The 15,144-nt window shown below is 52.2% G+C and overlaps 1 protein-coding gene across 1 annotated transcript in view; it reads left to right on the top strand.

Annotated features, from left to right (window-relative positions):
- Window positions 1-5,415, top strand: part of IL23R (interleukin 23 receptor) — a 14,780-nt gene extending 9,365 nt beyond the window's left edge. The window contains exons 10-15 of the mRNA XM_066191956.1: window positions 227-424; window positions 858-938; window positions 2,605-2,655; window positions 3,495-3,591; window positions 4,105-4,195; window positions 4,813-5,415. Of these exons, the coding sequence (XP_066048053.1) occupies window positions 227-424; window positions 858-938; window positions 2,605-2,655; window positions 3,495-3,591; window positions 4,105-4,195; window positions 4,813-5,415 (1,121 nt within the window). The remainder of the gene's footprint in view (window positions 1-226; window positions 425-857; window positions 939-2,604; window positions 2,656-3,494; window positions 3,592-4,104; window positions 4,196-4,812) is intronic.
- Window positions 5,416-15,144: the final 9,729 nt, after the last annotated feature.

A 15,144-nucleotide genomic window follows, 5' to 3' on the forward strand; every position in this document is an offset into this window, starting at 1 on the left:
GGTCTTTTCCAACCAAAATAATTCCATGAAATACAAATCAATACATAGAACTAGATTTATGTATTTACATATAAACCCTGTTTATATATAATTCTGGAATTTCCTGTTCGCCCTTCAGTTTCCAAACACCTCCAGGAAAACCACATTTGTCCGGGGCTTGGCTGACCCTTCCCAGTCTCCAAGGATGATTTTGGGGTGAGAGCCCCTCGTCCTTTTTCCCCCACAGAATTCCCAGCACCAGGGCCCGTGGAGGTGAAGCCCGAGAACCAGAGCAGGATCCTGGTGCAGTGGGAGCCCCCCCAGCCCAGCCAGAGCCCCCTGCTCTGGTTCATCCTGGAGTGGATTTCCAGCCCCCAGCACAGCCAGGAGGAGCGGTTCTTCTGGGAAAGAGTCCCACACCAGCAAACACGCACCTACATCCGAGGTAAGACAGCCCAGGGATCCCCTTTCTGCTTGGAACAGCTCGGCAGGACGTTATAAATCCAAATTAGATCGCAAATCCCAACTGGATCGCAAATCCCAACAGGATCACAAATCCCAGCTTCATTTGAATTTGGGCCCCTGCCCACTTGTTTTTTGGGGAGTGGGGCTATGAGGAGCCCTTAGGGAAGAAGGAGGAGGGAAGGAATTGGAGATTTGAGGGCAGGCGGTGGGTTTGGGGTCCCTGATCACAGGGAGAGGAGGGGATGGGAGGGAAAGAAAAATAGAGTGAGCTGGCAGGCCAGGAACGACACCAGACCCGCAGAGGCCGACCCATCTGCTTTGAGCACTCAGGAACAAGCCCCTGAGCGAGCCTAGAGCCTTCAGAGGGGACAAGAAGAGCAGGTTTTGAAGGTGAATGTGGCTTTTCCCAGCAGAGGCAGCGGCGGGAGCTCCGCGGCGCGTGTCGCTGTTCGCGGTGTATCCCGGCGGGATCAGCGCGCCCAGCTCCAGCCCAGGTGAGCCTGCCCGGGGGGGGAAGCTGCTGCTCCTCCCCACTGCCTCGGGGTTTGGGAATGGGATAAACCCTCCCCAGCGAGCAGGATGGGAAAAGAAAGTGTTTAATCTTTGTATTTATATAAAAAACCCAACCCTCTCTAGCTGGTCTTTGCTCCCCTGCACAGACCTAAACCACCCAAGAACCTCGTTTCCCTTCACCAGATGCCCCCGTGGAGCTGTCGTCCCTTTCCCTGGCAGAAACCTGAGGTTTCAAATGCAGAATTCACGAGGGAAGGTTACAGACGAACCAAAGTGCAGCCAAGAGCTTTTCCGGAGAGCCAGCCCGTCCTGCCTCACCGGAGCGGGTCCGGGAGGGACACCTTCAGCCTGAGGATCAGGCAGCCTCGGTGCTGGGAGTGGGTTTAGGGAAGGGCAGGAGCCAGGCTGCAAGGGGACATCATCATCACCTCCATCGCTGGGGTGGCTGTGGGGGTCCCGCAGAGCCGGGCAGGTCCTCGGGGGGGACCTGCAGGTGACACCTGAGGGTGTCAGGTGACACCTGAGGGTGTCCTCAGCTCCCGTGGCGCCTGAGATGGCTCCTCTGAAATGGGAGGCAGACAGTCCTGGCTGGCTGCTCGGCACCCACAGAACGAAAGCTTTGAACTCTGCTTCCTAACGAGGTTAAAATAGAACGTCCGGCACGAGCGGGAGGTGCCCAAACCCGGGAAAATACAAAATTAACCCGCACAGGAGGCTGACTGCGTGTTGTCCTCAGGGCAGGACCCTTCTCTGGGGCACCAAATGTTGGCCAAGGACATTTGGGATCCCGCTGAACTCGGCCAGGATCAAAGCTGGCTGCTTGTTTCAGCAGGAAGAGGCGCCTTGCCTGTGCTGGTTCAGTTTAGAAATTAGAAATTCGAAATACTGATTTATGTAATGGTTTCACATTTACTGCTCTTCGTTTGCTAATCGGTGGAGTGGTTTGAGTGTTGACCAGAGCTTCGCCGTGAGGTGGGATTAGGAGAAAAGCAAAGCAGGCCTGAACTCAAAGGCTACAAAGATAGATTTATCTAAAGGTAGATTTATCCTCAGTTTTTCAGGATCCCCCGATGTTTAACCCCGTGTGCTCACAGAGACGTACAAATTCCCTGTTAGCCATATCAGCTGTCAATTTCAAAACTAATCACTGATTGGTTTAGCCATAACTTCTTAAAAATGTTTACTCCTCTGATGTTAAACCACAACGTTGCCATGGCAGGGGGTTCAGCTGCAGATCTTCCCTCTCTGCATGGAAATAACCAGGAAATGAATTCAGGCACTTCGGGAAATCCCAGAATCCCACAACGGGCTGGGAGGGGTGTGCAGGGAAGATGCTTTGGGATGGGGCCAGGTGTTGCTCGACATCTCATTTAATTGGATCTCTGGGAGATGGGACACTGTGGAGACCCCAGACAGAGAATAAACTGATAAATAAACTGGTAAGTAAACTGATAAACCGAAATACAAATTACAAATCACTCTAGGAGTAACTCCCTTCGGTCATCCATTACTTCGGGGACGAAGCGGTTGAAGTTTTTCTCGTTACACCGCTGTTCATTTTTCTAAAAAGATAAAACCAGGCCAGGCTTTTTGCCCCCCACAGCCCTCCAAGTGAAACTCAGACATTTTCGCCCCTCTCTGTTCCAGTCCCTGCGGAGGAGCCGCTCCTGGGCAGCACCGACAGCGAGATGTCCCAGGGTAAGCTCTGCCTTGCTAAGCCAGGCTTTTCTGCCGGCCGCACGTGGGAGGTTTAACCCCAGCAGCACCTGGCGGTGGGAACTGAGAGCTCCTCCTGGATATTTTGGGGAGGTCAGAGCCCAAAAAAAAAGAAAAAAAAAAAAGAACTTTTCACTCCCTGGGGACACAGCCCGCCTGCAGGGTGGTGCTCTCATGGAGGAGCAGCTTTTGGTTGAGTATAATTATTTCTGGGTTTTGGCATCAATAGACAAAAACACGACGCTTTTTGAGGTGCTGGCACGAGCAAAAGGGTGCAAAAAATCCCAATTGTTTGTCTCAAGTAATGGCTTAAGGAATAATCCCAGAGAGATTCTAAATTGAAGTGGAAGAACAGGAAGTTTTCTGTTTAAAAACAGCTCAAATTCTGGTTTGTTGTTGTTGTTTGAGGGAGGTCTTCAAAGTCCAGTCTTGCGTTATTTTTTCATCCTAATGCAAGGTATTTAGAGGCGTGGTAAAATCGCAGCACGCACAGAATGAGAGCTTTGAGTCCGGCTTTCTAACGAGGTTAAAACAAAACGTCCAGCACAAGCGGGAGGTGCCCAAAGGCAGGAAAACACAGAATTACCCTGCACAGGAGGCGGATTCCACCCCGCAGCTCGAGCCAGGGGTTGTTCCAGCCTTTGGGGGGGATGCTCTGCTCCGCACATCCTCTGGCAAAGGTCAGGCTCCGCCACAGCCCTCAAACCAAAAGCAAAACCGAGTGGGGCTGAGGAATTCGCGTCAGCATTTCTGGCAGCTGAGGTCGGGACTGAATTCCCTGAGGCCCAGGCGTGACCTCCTCCCTCTCCATCCTTCTGCAGACGACGAAGTCAAAGTTTTCCTGGGACTGAGCCTCGGCACGGTCGGATTGTCGGCGCTTTTTGCAGCTGTGATGTTTAAAAAGTCAGTCAGGAAAAGGTATTCCTTTCCCCTCCGTATCTTTCGTCCTCATTTCCGATTCTTCGGTTTTTTTACTCTGTGTTTTTTTGTATCTACAAGAAATATAAAATATTTTTTGTATATACAAGAAATATAAAATAATTTTTTTTGTGTATACAAGAAATATAGTTTTTCTTTTTTGTACATACAAGAAATACAAAATTTCTCCCGAATGAGAGGTTTTAAAATCAACTGCCGAGTCCTTTTCCCCCCAGCCCGAGGGCAGTGTCACACGTTTATCAGGCTGTTGTACGAAAGGACTTTTTGGTGCTCTACGGTAAGGCAAGGGCCAACAAAAAAAAAACCAAATAAACAAATAAACCCGAAATTGGTGAAATTAAAGGACGGGGAACCCAGAGTTTCCATGCCCGTCTCAAAGGCTGGGTGTTCTTCATGTGCCCTTCCTACGCAGAGAGTTTCCTCCTGCGTGAGGAATATCCGAAGAATTAATCGGATTAACCTTTGGGGTTTGGTTTCTCCCCCTCGGCGAAGGATGAAGGTCACCCTCGTGTTCCTCCTGCCAAAGTGGCTCTTTGAGGACTTTCCCCACGTGGAGAACAGCGCCGTGGTGAAGTCACTCCAGGTGAGGGCAGAGCTGTGGCCTGGCTTCGCTTCCCCTCCCATCAAAGCCTGGCTTCACAGAATCACGGGATCACCCGGGCTGGAAATCTCCTCTGAGATCATCCATCCCCCAGCGGTGCCAAGGCCACCGCTGCCCCGGGTCCCCAAGTGCCACATCCACGGGAATTTTAACCGCCTGCAGGGGTGGGGACTCTGCCATCCTGGACAACCTTCCCACAAAGAACTTGTCCCTAAAATCCAGCCTAAACCTCCCCTGGCCTTTTCCTTTGGTGACATTCCTTGTTACCTGGGAGAGAGGGCAGCTTTGCTCCAGAGCCCTGAGGAACGCTGGTGGGAAGAGTTTTCGGTTCTAAGGGGTTGGGAATTTCTCAGGAATCATTTCCCAGGAATCATTTCCCAGGCATTTGTGAGGTGTGTGGGAGCCTGGGTTGGCTGAGCTCTTTAAACCTTAATTCCACACACTTTGCATTCCGTGGCCACAGCTGCCCCAGGCTGGGAGGGACCTTGAAGCTCATCCCATTCCATCCCCTGGGCCAGGCCGCTCCCAGCCCTAATGCCAGCTCTCCTATTCACCAAAATTTGCCAGTTCCTCGCCACGCCCATCGTTTCTTTCCCCAGGACAAGGGTGATTTCCCCATTGAGAGTCTCCACGAGCCGTTCCTGCCCTCGGGTGATCCCGCGGTGACGGAGATCCAGGAGGTGCCGCCACAGGAGCAGCACGAGAGGGACACCAAGGCCAGGGCAGAGGTGGCCGAGCACAGGGAGCTCCCAAGGACCCTGGTGACCCCCAGAACCCCGGCCCCAGAGCAGCTGGGTGCCTACAAACCCCAGCTCTCCACGCTGGGATACGTCGCTGCCGGAATTTACCCGGCGCAGCCGCCCGCGGCGATCCCGGAACCAGGGATGGGAACCTTCTCCCAGGATTACACCAGCCCCGTGCCCCAGCTGTGGGAGCAGCAGGGAGGGACACCCCAGCTGTGTCTGCTGGACAAGATCAACCTCGTCCTCAACAGCAGCCAGGCGTTCCCAGCGCGTTCCCAGGGATCCTTCCCGGAGAACCCCTGGGAGCAGAGGCCGCCCAGCGATGTCCCGGAGCAGATGTTGGTCCCCGAGGAGCTGCTGACGTGCCTGAGAGCCGCCAACAGGGAGCCTGACAATCCCCGCTTCCCACAGGTTGTTCTGAGAGGAGCTGGGATTGTGGATAAAACCCTGGAGCAGTGACCAAGGCACAGACACCGCTGGGATTGCCAATGGAAGGACCAGCGCGAAACTCCACGTTGGAATTTTGGCCTCTCGCTCCGCTGCAGGTTCTTGTGGCTGCCTGGGAATCTCGGGCCAGCAAATCCCAGTTTTAACCTTACCTCACACTGGCGGGGCAAAAAAAACCCCCGTAAAGCTCGGATTCCTGGGATGCCAAGCGGCAGGTTTCCTGCAGGGTGGAATATCTTCTATTGCTGCTCCACATCGTCCTTGTGACAAAGGCTTGGAGCTTTTAATTCCCAGATGTTTGGAGCACTTCATTCCCAAATGTTTGGAGCATTTCATTCCCAAATGTTTGGAGCACTTCATTCCTGGAGGTAATTGCAGTTAAAATGGATTTTAAAAAATCCCTCAGACATCCTGGCAGAGATGTGGGAAATATTTTGGGATTGCTCCTGATGAACAGACACGGCGCCAGGGAGGATTTATGGATCACAAGGGTACACGGAATCTTTTCTGTATTTCATTTTCCTCCCATGCCCAAGAAAAACCCACTCAGGTGAGAACAAACCTCCAACGCCTGCCAGGCTGATTGTAAATCCCTCTGGATTGGTCCCTGGACAAATCCCACTCTTTGGGTGAAGGATTTATCACCTCACAGCACTTTGTCAGCTTGGATCTCTGGACACCCAGAAGGTGAAACACGGCAGTCTCCTTCCTTCAGCAGCCCTGAAACCATTGCCAGCTGTTCTGGGACTTACAAAATATTCCCAATTTTTTTTATTTTCAGTTTTTCCTCGGCACTGTGAACATTTCTCCATCAGCTGTTGCACAAATAGACTAATTCTGTTGTTCATCTCCAATACTTCCAAACCACCCTCAATACTTCCCATGTTCTGAGACTTTAAAAATATTCCCAAATAATTTTTATTCAGTTTTTCCCAGGCACCGTGAGCATTTCTCCATCAGCTGTTGCACAAATGGAATAATTCTGTTATTCATCCTCAACACTTCCCAAGTTCTGGGATTTACAAAATATTCCCAATATTTTGGGAATTGATTTTTTTTTTCCCCCAGGCACTGTGAGCATTTCTCCATCAGCTGTTGTACAAATAGATTCATTCTGTTGTTCGTCCTCAACACTTCCCAAGTTCTGGGATTTACAAAATATTCCCCAATTTTTCTTTTTTAATTTTTCCCAGACACTGTGAGCATTTCTCTCGCAGCTGTTGCACAAATGGAATAATTCTGCTGTTCGTCCTCAACACTTCCAAAGCTCCCCGGTGCGTGCTGTGCTTTTTCCTTCCATACCCCCAGGAATGTGTCAGTGTGTCCCAGACCTGGCCAGGAGGGGAGGATTCTTCTCCAGAAGCAGCCAACAAACACAGAAATGTGGGTGCAGCAGGGCAGGGAGCCTAAAATTAGCGAGTGCAGCCTGCGCAGGAAGGAAATCGTACAAGAACAGCCACACGACGTGAGGTGGGGAAGGTTTTTTGGGTTTCTTTTGTTTTGCAATGTCCACATCCTGAGCCTTGTGCTGCCTCTTCCACCTGAGCTGCCAAACCTCGAGCGGGGGAAAGGCTCCTCTTGGCAGGGAACGGGGCTGGCCCTGCGTTTCAGGGAGCTGCTGGGTGGATTTGCAGCCCCAGTGTCTTGGTTTGGATGGACAGGTGTGCGCCGGGAAAAGCTGGAGCTTCCCTTGGAATGGAGAATGTAAACCCCCTCCCTCCTAGCTAATATGATTTTGAAATCAAGGGGCTCGCAGGCAGAGATGTGGGAATAGGAATAACTGTTCTCTACTAGGAATATTAAAAAATACAAATGTAGTGGGACAAAAAAGAAAAACAAAAAAGAAAACCCTGCCGGAGTCAGAACAGGACCTGACCCCTGTTGGTCCCGATAACTCCTCCAGCCGTGCCAGCTGTGGCTCTGCTGGAGCAGAGATGATCCCGGAGAAGGGCCCGGTGGGGCTGGGATGGGTCCGGGCTCCCTCGGGGAATCCAGCGCACACAGGCTGTGCTGCTGTTCGGAATGCCAGCGGTGATCCAGGCGGGAATGCTGGGCTCCTCCCCCTGGGCGGAGCCTCTCCCCGTGGGATGATGGGATTGTATCAGCCCTGCAGTGAGCCTGGATGGCCCATGAACAGCAGATATCCCCTGGGGGGAGGACGGGTCCTGGAAGGGATAAAGAACTCTGCCCCAGCTGGTTTAACAGCAGAGATCCCCCCAGAGTGATGAGGGACAGGTCCTGGAAGGGATAAGAACTCTGCCCCAGCTGGTTTAACAGCAGAGATCCCCCCAGAGTGATGAGGGACAGGTCCTGGAAGAGATAAAGAACTCTGCCCCAGCTGGTTTAACAGCAGAGATCCCCCAGAGTGATGAGGGACGGGTCCTGGAAGGGATAAAGAACTCTGCCCCAGCTGGTTTAACAGCAGAGATCCCCCAAAGTGATGAGGGACAGGTCCTGGAAGAGATAAAGAACTCTGCCCCAGCTGGTTTAACAGCAGAGATCCCCCAGAGTGATGAGGGACAGGTCCTGGAAGGGATAAAGAACTCTGCCCCAGCTGGTTTTAATCTGGTTTTAACTATTTCCCATTTTAAGATGACAAATAGAATACAAACTTTTGGTTACACCTTGCAACCCGAGACACCCAGGAGGGATCCCTGCAAACGGAGCAGTGGCCAGAGGAGCACAGCTCCTGTTCTCCCAGCAGTGGGGCAGGCGTGGAGCATTCCCAGCTCCCACCACGGACACCAGGGAGTCATCGGTGCCAACCCTCCCACTGATCCCCGGGAGATAAAGGAAATATTCCTGCTTTCCATGGGAGCAGCTGGTTAACCTGGACTGAGAAAGAGAAGGGCACAAACACACACGGAGTCCTTCACCAAACAGAGAGAAATGTGGGCAGCTCCTGGAAGAGAATTCCCAGATTTGCTGTGGCTGCCCCTGGATCCCTGGAAATGTCCAAGGCCAGGCTGGACAAGGCTTGGAGCAGCCTGGGATAGTGGGAGGTGTCCCTGCCCATGGCAGGAGGTTGAAACAAAAAGAGATTTAAGGTCCCTTCAACCCAACCCATTGTGGGATTCTGTGATCCCAGACCCCATCCCAGGCTGCTCCAAGCCTCGTGTCCAACCTTGGCCTTGGACACTTCCAGGGATCCAGGGGCATCCCATGAATCCCATCACAAAGTCACTCTCGGCTGATTTGTTTTAACACCTCAGGGTTCCCTCCTTCCCCCAAACCCCCCAATTTTTGATATCAGGTCTTTCTATCTCCTGTTTCAAGCTTGGTTTTACTGTTGGATCCGGTGCCAGAGATTTTCCCACTTTGCTGTTCATCAGCTCAGGAGCGAATTCCGTGATTTTCACAAGGCACAGAGATGCACCTCGTCACTACCAAGGTTCGCACAAAAGCCTCTCTTAAAAAGGCCTTTTTATACCAAGGGAAGGAGGGGGCAAATTAAAAGAAACAAGGAATTGGGTGCAGAGAGTTCAGAGCTCCGGGGGGGGTTGGAGAACAGAGAGCCACCCGCTCCTGCTCCACCCCATGGGAGCAGGATGTGTCTACCCCCCCAGAGATCAGCCAGGGACTCCCCTGTGGGACTCATTTACCTCTTCAAGAAGCCAGCTTGGAAATTATTTCAACCTGAACAAGAATAAAGAAGCAATAAATAAATGTAACGAATAGCAAATGATGCGTTAAACGTGCGCCTGAGTTGCAGCTTTAAACCCTCCGTGCCGCTACCGTGCAGGAGGATGTGGAATCCATTCTGGTTTGAGGTTGGCAGCACACAGAGCTGGGTTTAGGCTCAGCTTAGTCACCAGCTCAGGGCGTGACCTTCACCTGCTTCTAATCTGCAGAGTCTGGGTTCCTGCAGCTCGTAAAGCCTCAGAATCAAAGGTCAAAAGCACCTTCGACCTTTTGGGAAGAGCAGCAGGAGCAGGAGGTCGCAGAAAGATCCTCTAAATAACCCCGTGCTGCTGGGATTTACTCCGTGTTTGCAGCCCCTGCAAGGGCCGGGTTGTCAGCAAATTGTGGGAGAGATTTGGTGGCAGATAAAGGCCCTGCAGAGGCTCGAACTGGATTTCAGGCTCGGAGGTTTCACAGAGCTCAGTAACACCCGGAGACCTCCGGGGATTTCTGAGTTCACAGAGCAGAGATCAAAGCCCAGATTGTGACCAAGGCTCGTGCAGAGCTGCAAAGATGTGCCTGGGTCAGCAAAACCCTCCTGAAAACGTGGCAGAGCAAAACCAGCAGCAGCTGGGACGGCCTGACAGCAAAACTGGGAATAATCATTAAAAATGATGGGATCTGGGGGAGCCTCTCCCATCCCTGAGCCTTTTTTGGGAGGAGGATGAGGAGTCCTGCACGGGGCTGAGCTCCGTGGCACAGGCTGAGAGCAGGCTGGTGTCTCAGAGCAGAGGATGTGAGAGGTGAGGCTGTGGTTTGGGTCTCACCAGGCTCCCAGCCAGTGCCAACTCCTAAATGCCAGTTTCCCAGGGCAAATCCCACAGAATGGCACCAAAAAACACCAAATGTCAGCTTTCAAGGGCAAATCCCACAGAATGGCGACTGTAAAACCCAAATGTCAAATTCCCAGGGCAAATCTCATAGAATAGCACCAGAAAACTCAAATGTCAACTTCCCAGGGCAAATCCCACAGAATGGCATCAGAAAATCCAAATGTCAACTCCCAGGGCAAATCCCATAAAAAGGCACTGGAAAAGGCAAATAAATGTCAGCTTCCCAGGGCAAATCCCATAGAATAGCATCAAAAAACACCAAATGTCAACTCCTCAGGGCAAATCCCATGGAATAGCACCAAAACACCCAAATGTCAATTTCCCAGTGCAAATCCCATAGAATGGCACCAAAAAACACCAAAAGTCAACTCCTCAGGGCAAATCCCATAGAATAGCACCAGAAAAGCCAAATTTCAACTTCCAGGGCAAATCCCACAGAGTGGCACCAAAAAAACCCCAAACGTCAAGTTCCCAGGGCAAATCCCAGAAAATGGCACAAGAAACCCCCCAAAATGTCGACTTCCCAGGGCAAATCCCACAGAGTGGCACCAGAAAAGCCGTGGGAGCAGGGCTGGGATTAAGGAGCAGAGCTGAACACAGCAGATGGGAAAGGAGCTCCCGCGGTGATCGGACAGGGCTCACCAAAGCAGCCGAGCCTTTCCCCAGCAGAGAGGAGTTAGCTCTGCCACGAGGACACAGAAAACCCCACAGCCTGAACCTCTAAGGGACACAAGTATCCATGTGTTCTGCGCATTATCCCGTTCCCCAGAGCAGCAGGGCCGGATCCGAACTCGCCTCGCGGGCCCTTCCTTGGCTGCGTTCTCACAAGGAAAGAGAAGGATGGGATTTTCCAAGGCTCAGTGACTCATTCCATCCTGCTGGGGACGGCACTGGGAGTCACCGGCACACAAAGGGGTGGAAAACACGGAGCCACCGCACAGGGCACCCTAAAAGAGCCGCCCTGCAAGGGGGACCGGCTCATTCTGCTGCTGCCGCTGGGGCTCAGCTCTGCCCGGCCACGATTCCATGGTCCAGCTTCCAGGGAAGAAGAGATGGACACCAGGAGGAAGTTACGGAGCTGCTGGAGAGATTCCAGAGGAATCCCCGGAGCTGCTGCAGGGCTGGAGCCCCTCTGGAGCCGGGCTGGGAGAGCTGGGGGCGCTCACCTGGAGAGGAGAAGCTCCAGGGAGAGCTCCGAGCCCCTGGCAGGGCCTGAAGGGGCTCCAGGAGAGCTGCACAGGGACTGGGGACAAGGGATGGAGGGACAGGACACAGGGAATGGCTTCCCAGAGGGCAGGGATGGACGGGAGATTGGGCAGGAATTGTTCCCTGGGAGGATGTGGAAGTCCTGGAATAGAATTCCCAGATTTGCTGTGGCTGCCCCCGGATCCCTGGAAGGTTCCAAGGCCGGGCTGGATGGAGCTTGGAGCAGCCTGGCACAGTGGAAGTGTCCCTGCCATGGCAGGGCTGGCACAGGGTGGGATTTCAGTTCCTTTCCATCCCAAATCATTCCGGAATCCAGGATTCTGTCACTCGATGAGACAGCCGGTGGAAGGGAACACGCGATTTTCACACGGTTTGCCACATGGTTTGTCCGTGCCACGGGTTTTTCCTTTCTTTTTTTTTTTTTTTTTTTTTTTTTTTTTTTTTTTTTTTTTTTTTCTTTTTTTTTTTTGCTGGAGTTCTCTGGTCAGCAGGAGTCAATGAAGAAGGAATCGTAGGGGAAAGCAAGAGTTTGGGTGGTTAAAATTAAGGGAAAGCTGAAAAGGGAAAAGGAGAAAAAAGAAAGGGGAAAAGATAGAGGATAAAAAAGGTGAAAAGGTGAAAAGATGAAAAGATGAAAAGAAGAAAAGCAGAAAAAAGAAAGGGAAAAAGATAAAAGATAAAAAATACAAAAAAGATAAAAAGATAAAAAAGAAGAAAATATGAAAAGGGGGGGGAAAGGAAAAGGGGAGAAGAGAAGAAGAGAAGAGAAGAGAAGAGAAGAGAAGAGAAGAGAAGAGAAGAGAAGAGAAGAGAAGAGAAGAGAAGAGAAGAGAAGAGAAGAGAAGAGAAGAGAAGAGAAGAGAAGAGAAGAGAAGAGAAAGAAGAGCGAAGCAAAAATAATGGAAAAAGAAAGAAGAAAAAGGAAAAGCAAAACAAGTCAAAGGCAAAGAAAAAATGCAAAAGAAGAAAAGAGAAAGGGGGGAAAGAAAAGAACGAAAGTGGAAAACAAATGCATAAAGGAAAGAAAAACAGAAAAAAAACCCCCACCATTTTTAAAAGGAGAAGAAAAAGGAAATAAGAAAAAACTAGAAGTAAAAAGGAAGCAGCAGTGTTGTGCGCGGGGTGATGGACCGGTGATTTCCTCCTGCCCGTCACTGCAACACAAAACTGGTCACCGGGGCCATCCCTCGGCATCTTCCCCTAAAACTGTCCTGGATGAGCGGAACGGCCCCGCCCCGGTGATGCCGCCGAGCGCCGGGAGTGAAAATTCCTGGGAAACCAGCGCGGGCAGGAGCGGTGAGCATGGACAAGGCAGAAAAAACGGGATTGGATTCCCCGGAACTCCTCGTGGTGTCCTGGATTAAACTCCTCCGGATCCTGGCTGGAGCTGAGCTGGGAAGGGCTCTGGGGAAGTGTCCCGGGGACTGATGAGCACAAAGGGGAAACGAAAGGTTAAAAGAAGTTTGATATTCTTTTGATATATTCGGAATTTTGTGGGGGATAGGCTCCCTCAGCCCCTCCCCAGAAAATTAACGATAATTATTGACAGGAAATAATTTCCAGGCTCCGGAGAGGAGCCCAAATGTTGCTCCTGGCTTTGGGAGGAAGAAAAAGCAGCTGGAGGCTCAAAGGTAAAAGATTTGGGATTCCTGGCGGCTGCAAACGTCGTGACCCCTCGTTTCTAAAGCCGGCCCTGAAATACCCGCGCTGAGGTGTCCGAGGTAAGAAAAGCTGATCAAAACCAGGCAGAAAAACTGAGTTTATGCCATGGACGGCCTGAGAAGAGAAGGAACAATAACAGCAAGGCTTTCATTCATTTAAAACTCGGTTAAATATGAGGTTGTGGGAGCGCTGAAAAAACCGACGAAAAAAACCCCCAAAACTATTTCACAGAGAAGGTAAAATGAGTGTGGAGGCGTCTCCGGACAAGCTGTGCACAAAAGGGGCTGAGCTGAATTTTATTTCATATGTCCTCTTCCTCTCCCTCCCCTTTTCCCTTTTTTTTCCCCCCTTCCCTTCCCCTCCCTCCCCGCGCCGAGCATCCCCCGGGGCGGGGCCGGGGCAGTGCCGGAGCGGCCGCGGGGCTCGGGGTGAGTAACCCCGGCCGGGGCTCCGGGGGTGCCGGGGGAGCCCCCGGGATGGGGATCCCCCCGAGGGGCTCTGCGGGGCCGAGGGGCCCTTCCCGGCCGCGGGCAGAGGGATAGCGGGGCGCTGGGAAAGGCGGGATGGTGCTGCCGCCCGGGGCTGGCGATGGGATTTCCACTGTCCTGGGATTCTCCTGCCTTGGGATTTCCACTGTCCTGGGATTCTCCTGCCTTGGGATTTCCACTGTCCTGGGATTCTCCTGCCTTGGGATTCTCCTGCCCTGCGACGGTGATGGGATTTCCACTGTCCTGGGATTCTCCTGCCTTGGGATTTCCATTGTCCTGGGATTCTCCTGCCCTGCGATGATGATGGGATTTCCACTGTCCTGGGATTCTCCTGCCTTGGGATTCTCCTGCCCGGGGATGGCGATGGGATTTCCACTGCCCTGGGATTCTCCTGCCCTGGGATTTTCTTTGTCCTGGGATTCACCTGCCCTGGGATGATGCTGCCCTGGGATTTTCTTTGCAGAGGGATTTTCTTTGCCTCGGGATTTTCTTTGCCCCGGGGCGCTGCTTTCCTGGGATATTCATTATTTTCGGATGTTCCTGCGCTGGGATTTTCTTTGCCCAGGGATTTTCTCGGCTCCGGGGTTTTCTTTGCCCCCGGGGGTTTTCTTTTCCCCGGGGTTTTCTTTACCCCGGGATCTTCTTTGCCCCGGGATTCTGCTGCCATGGGATTTTCATTGTTTTGGGATGCTGCTTTCCTGGGATATTCATTCTTTTGGGATGCTCCTGCCCTGGGATCCTCCTGCCCTGGGATGCTTCTTATTTGGGATTTTCTCTGCCATGACATGCTCTTGTCCCGGGATTTCTCTGCCCCGGGACGCTGCTGCCCTGAGATTTTCTTTGCCCTGGGATATTCCTGCCCAGGGATTTTCCTGCCCTGGGTCACTGCTGCCCTGGGATGCTCCTGCCCTGGGATTTTCTTTGCCCTGGGTTGCTCCTGCCCCGGGATTTCCCTGCTCCTGCCCCGGGATCCGTGTTTTCCCAACGATGCCAACCCTGGGCTGCTGCTGCCCAGGAATTCTCGCTCTCCCAGATATTCCCTGGGAACGGAGCACCCTGGGATGGAGCAGCGTGAGGTGAGCAGTGTCAAAAGTCCATCCCGAGCAGCGCTGTCCCCTCCTGCCGTCCCCTGAGCTCTGATTGAATCCCCCACACTTGGCAAATTTGGGGAAGAGCCCCCCAGCCTTGGAAGGGACACTCCCGAGGTTTGGGGTGACCTGGGGTGCCACTGTCCTCACAGAGCCTGGCGGGGCAGCCAAAGTGCGGGAAAACTTCCCTAAAAACCCAGCCAGTGTCAGTAATTGGGGGTTTGGGGCAGGAAGATTGGGGGTTTGTTCCCTAAAAACCCAGCCAGTGTCAGTAATTGGGGGTTTGGGGCAGAAAGATTTGGGGGTTTGTTCTCTAAAAACCCAGCCAGTGTCAGTAATTGGGGGTTTGGGGCAGGAAGATTGGGGGTTTGTTCCCTAAAAACCCAGCCAGTGTCAGTAATTGGGGGTTTGGGGCAGGAAGATTGGGGGTTTTGTTCTGCCTGAAATGACCGAGATGTTCCTCTTTCCACCGGTGGCCGGCCGGTTGTTCCTGCCAGTTCTTGGAAAGCACGCAGGAGGTTTTCTAGGGAGAAGCGTGTGAGGTTTCTTATCTTCTTTTCTTTGTGTTAGGGCCGAGATTAATGCACGGGAGTTGCAGTTTCGTGTTTGGACTCGGCGTTCATTAATTCTTACCTATATCACAGCCTCAGGAGTTGTGAGCTCTAGCCAACAAGGTAGAGAATGGAGCTGCCTCCAACTCTTCCCAAGGACTTTTAAGCATTAATTACCCAACAACGAGGCGACACCTATATTATTTATATTTTTAACCCAAGAATTGACCAC

This window comes from Chamaea fasciata, unplaced genomic scaffold, assembly GCF_029207755.1.
Source record: "Chamaea fasciata isolate MVZ Bird 193981 ecotype frontalis unplaced genomic scaffold, bChaFas1.0.hap1 SCAF_10, whole genome shotgun sequence".
Classification (NCBI taxonomy): Eukaryota; Metazoa; Chordata; class Aves; order Passeriformes; family Sylviidae; genus Chamaea; species Chamaea fasciata.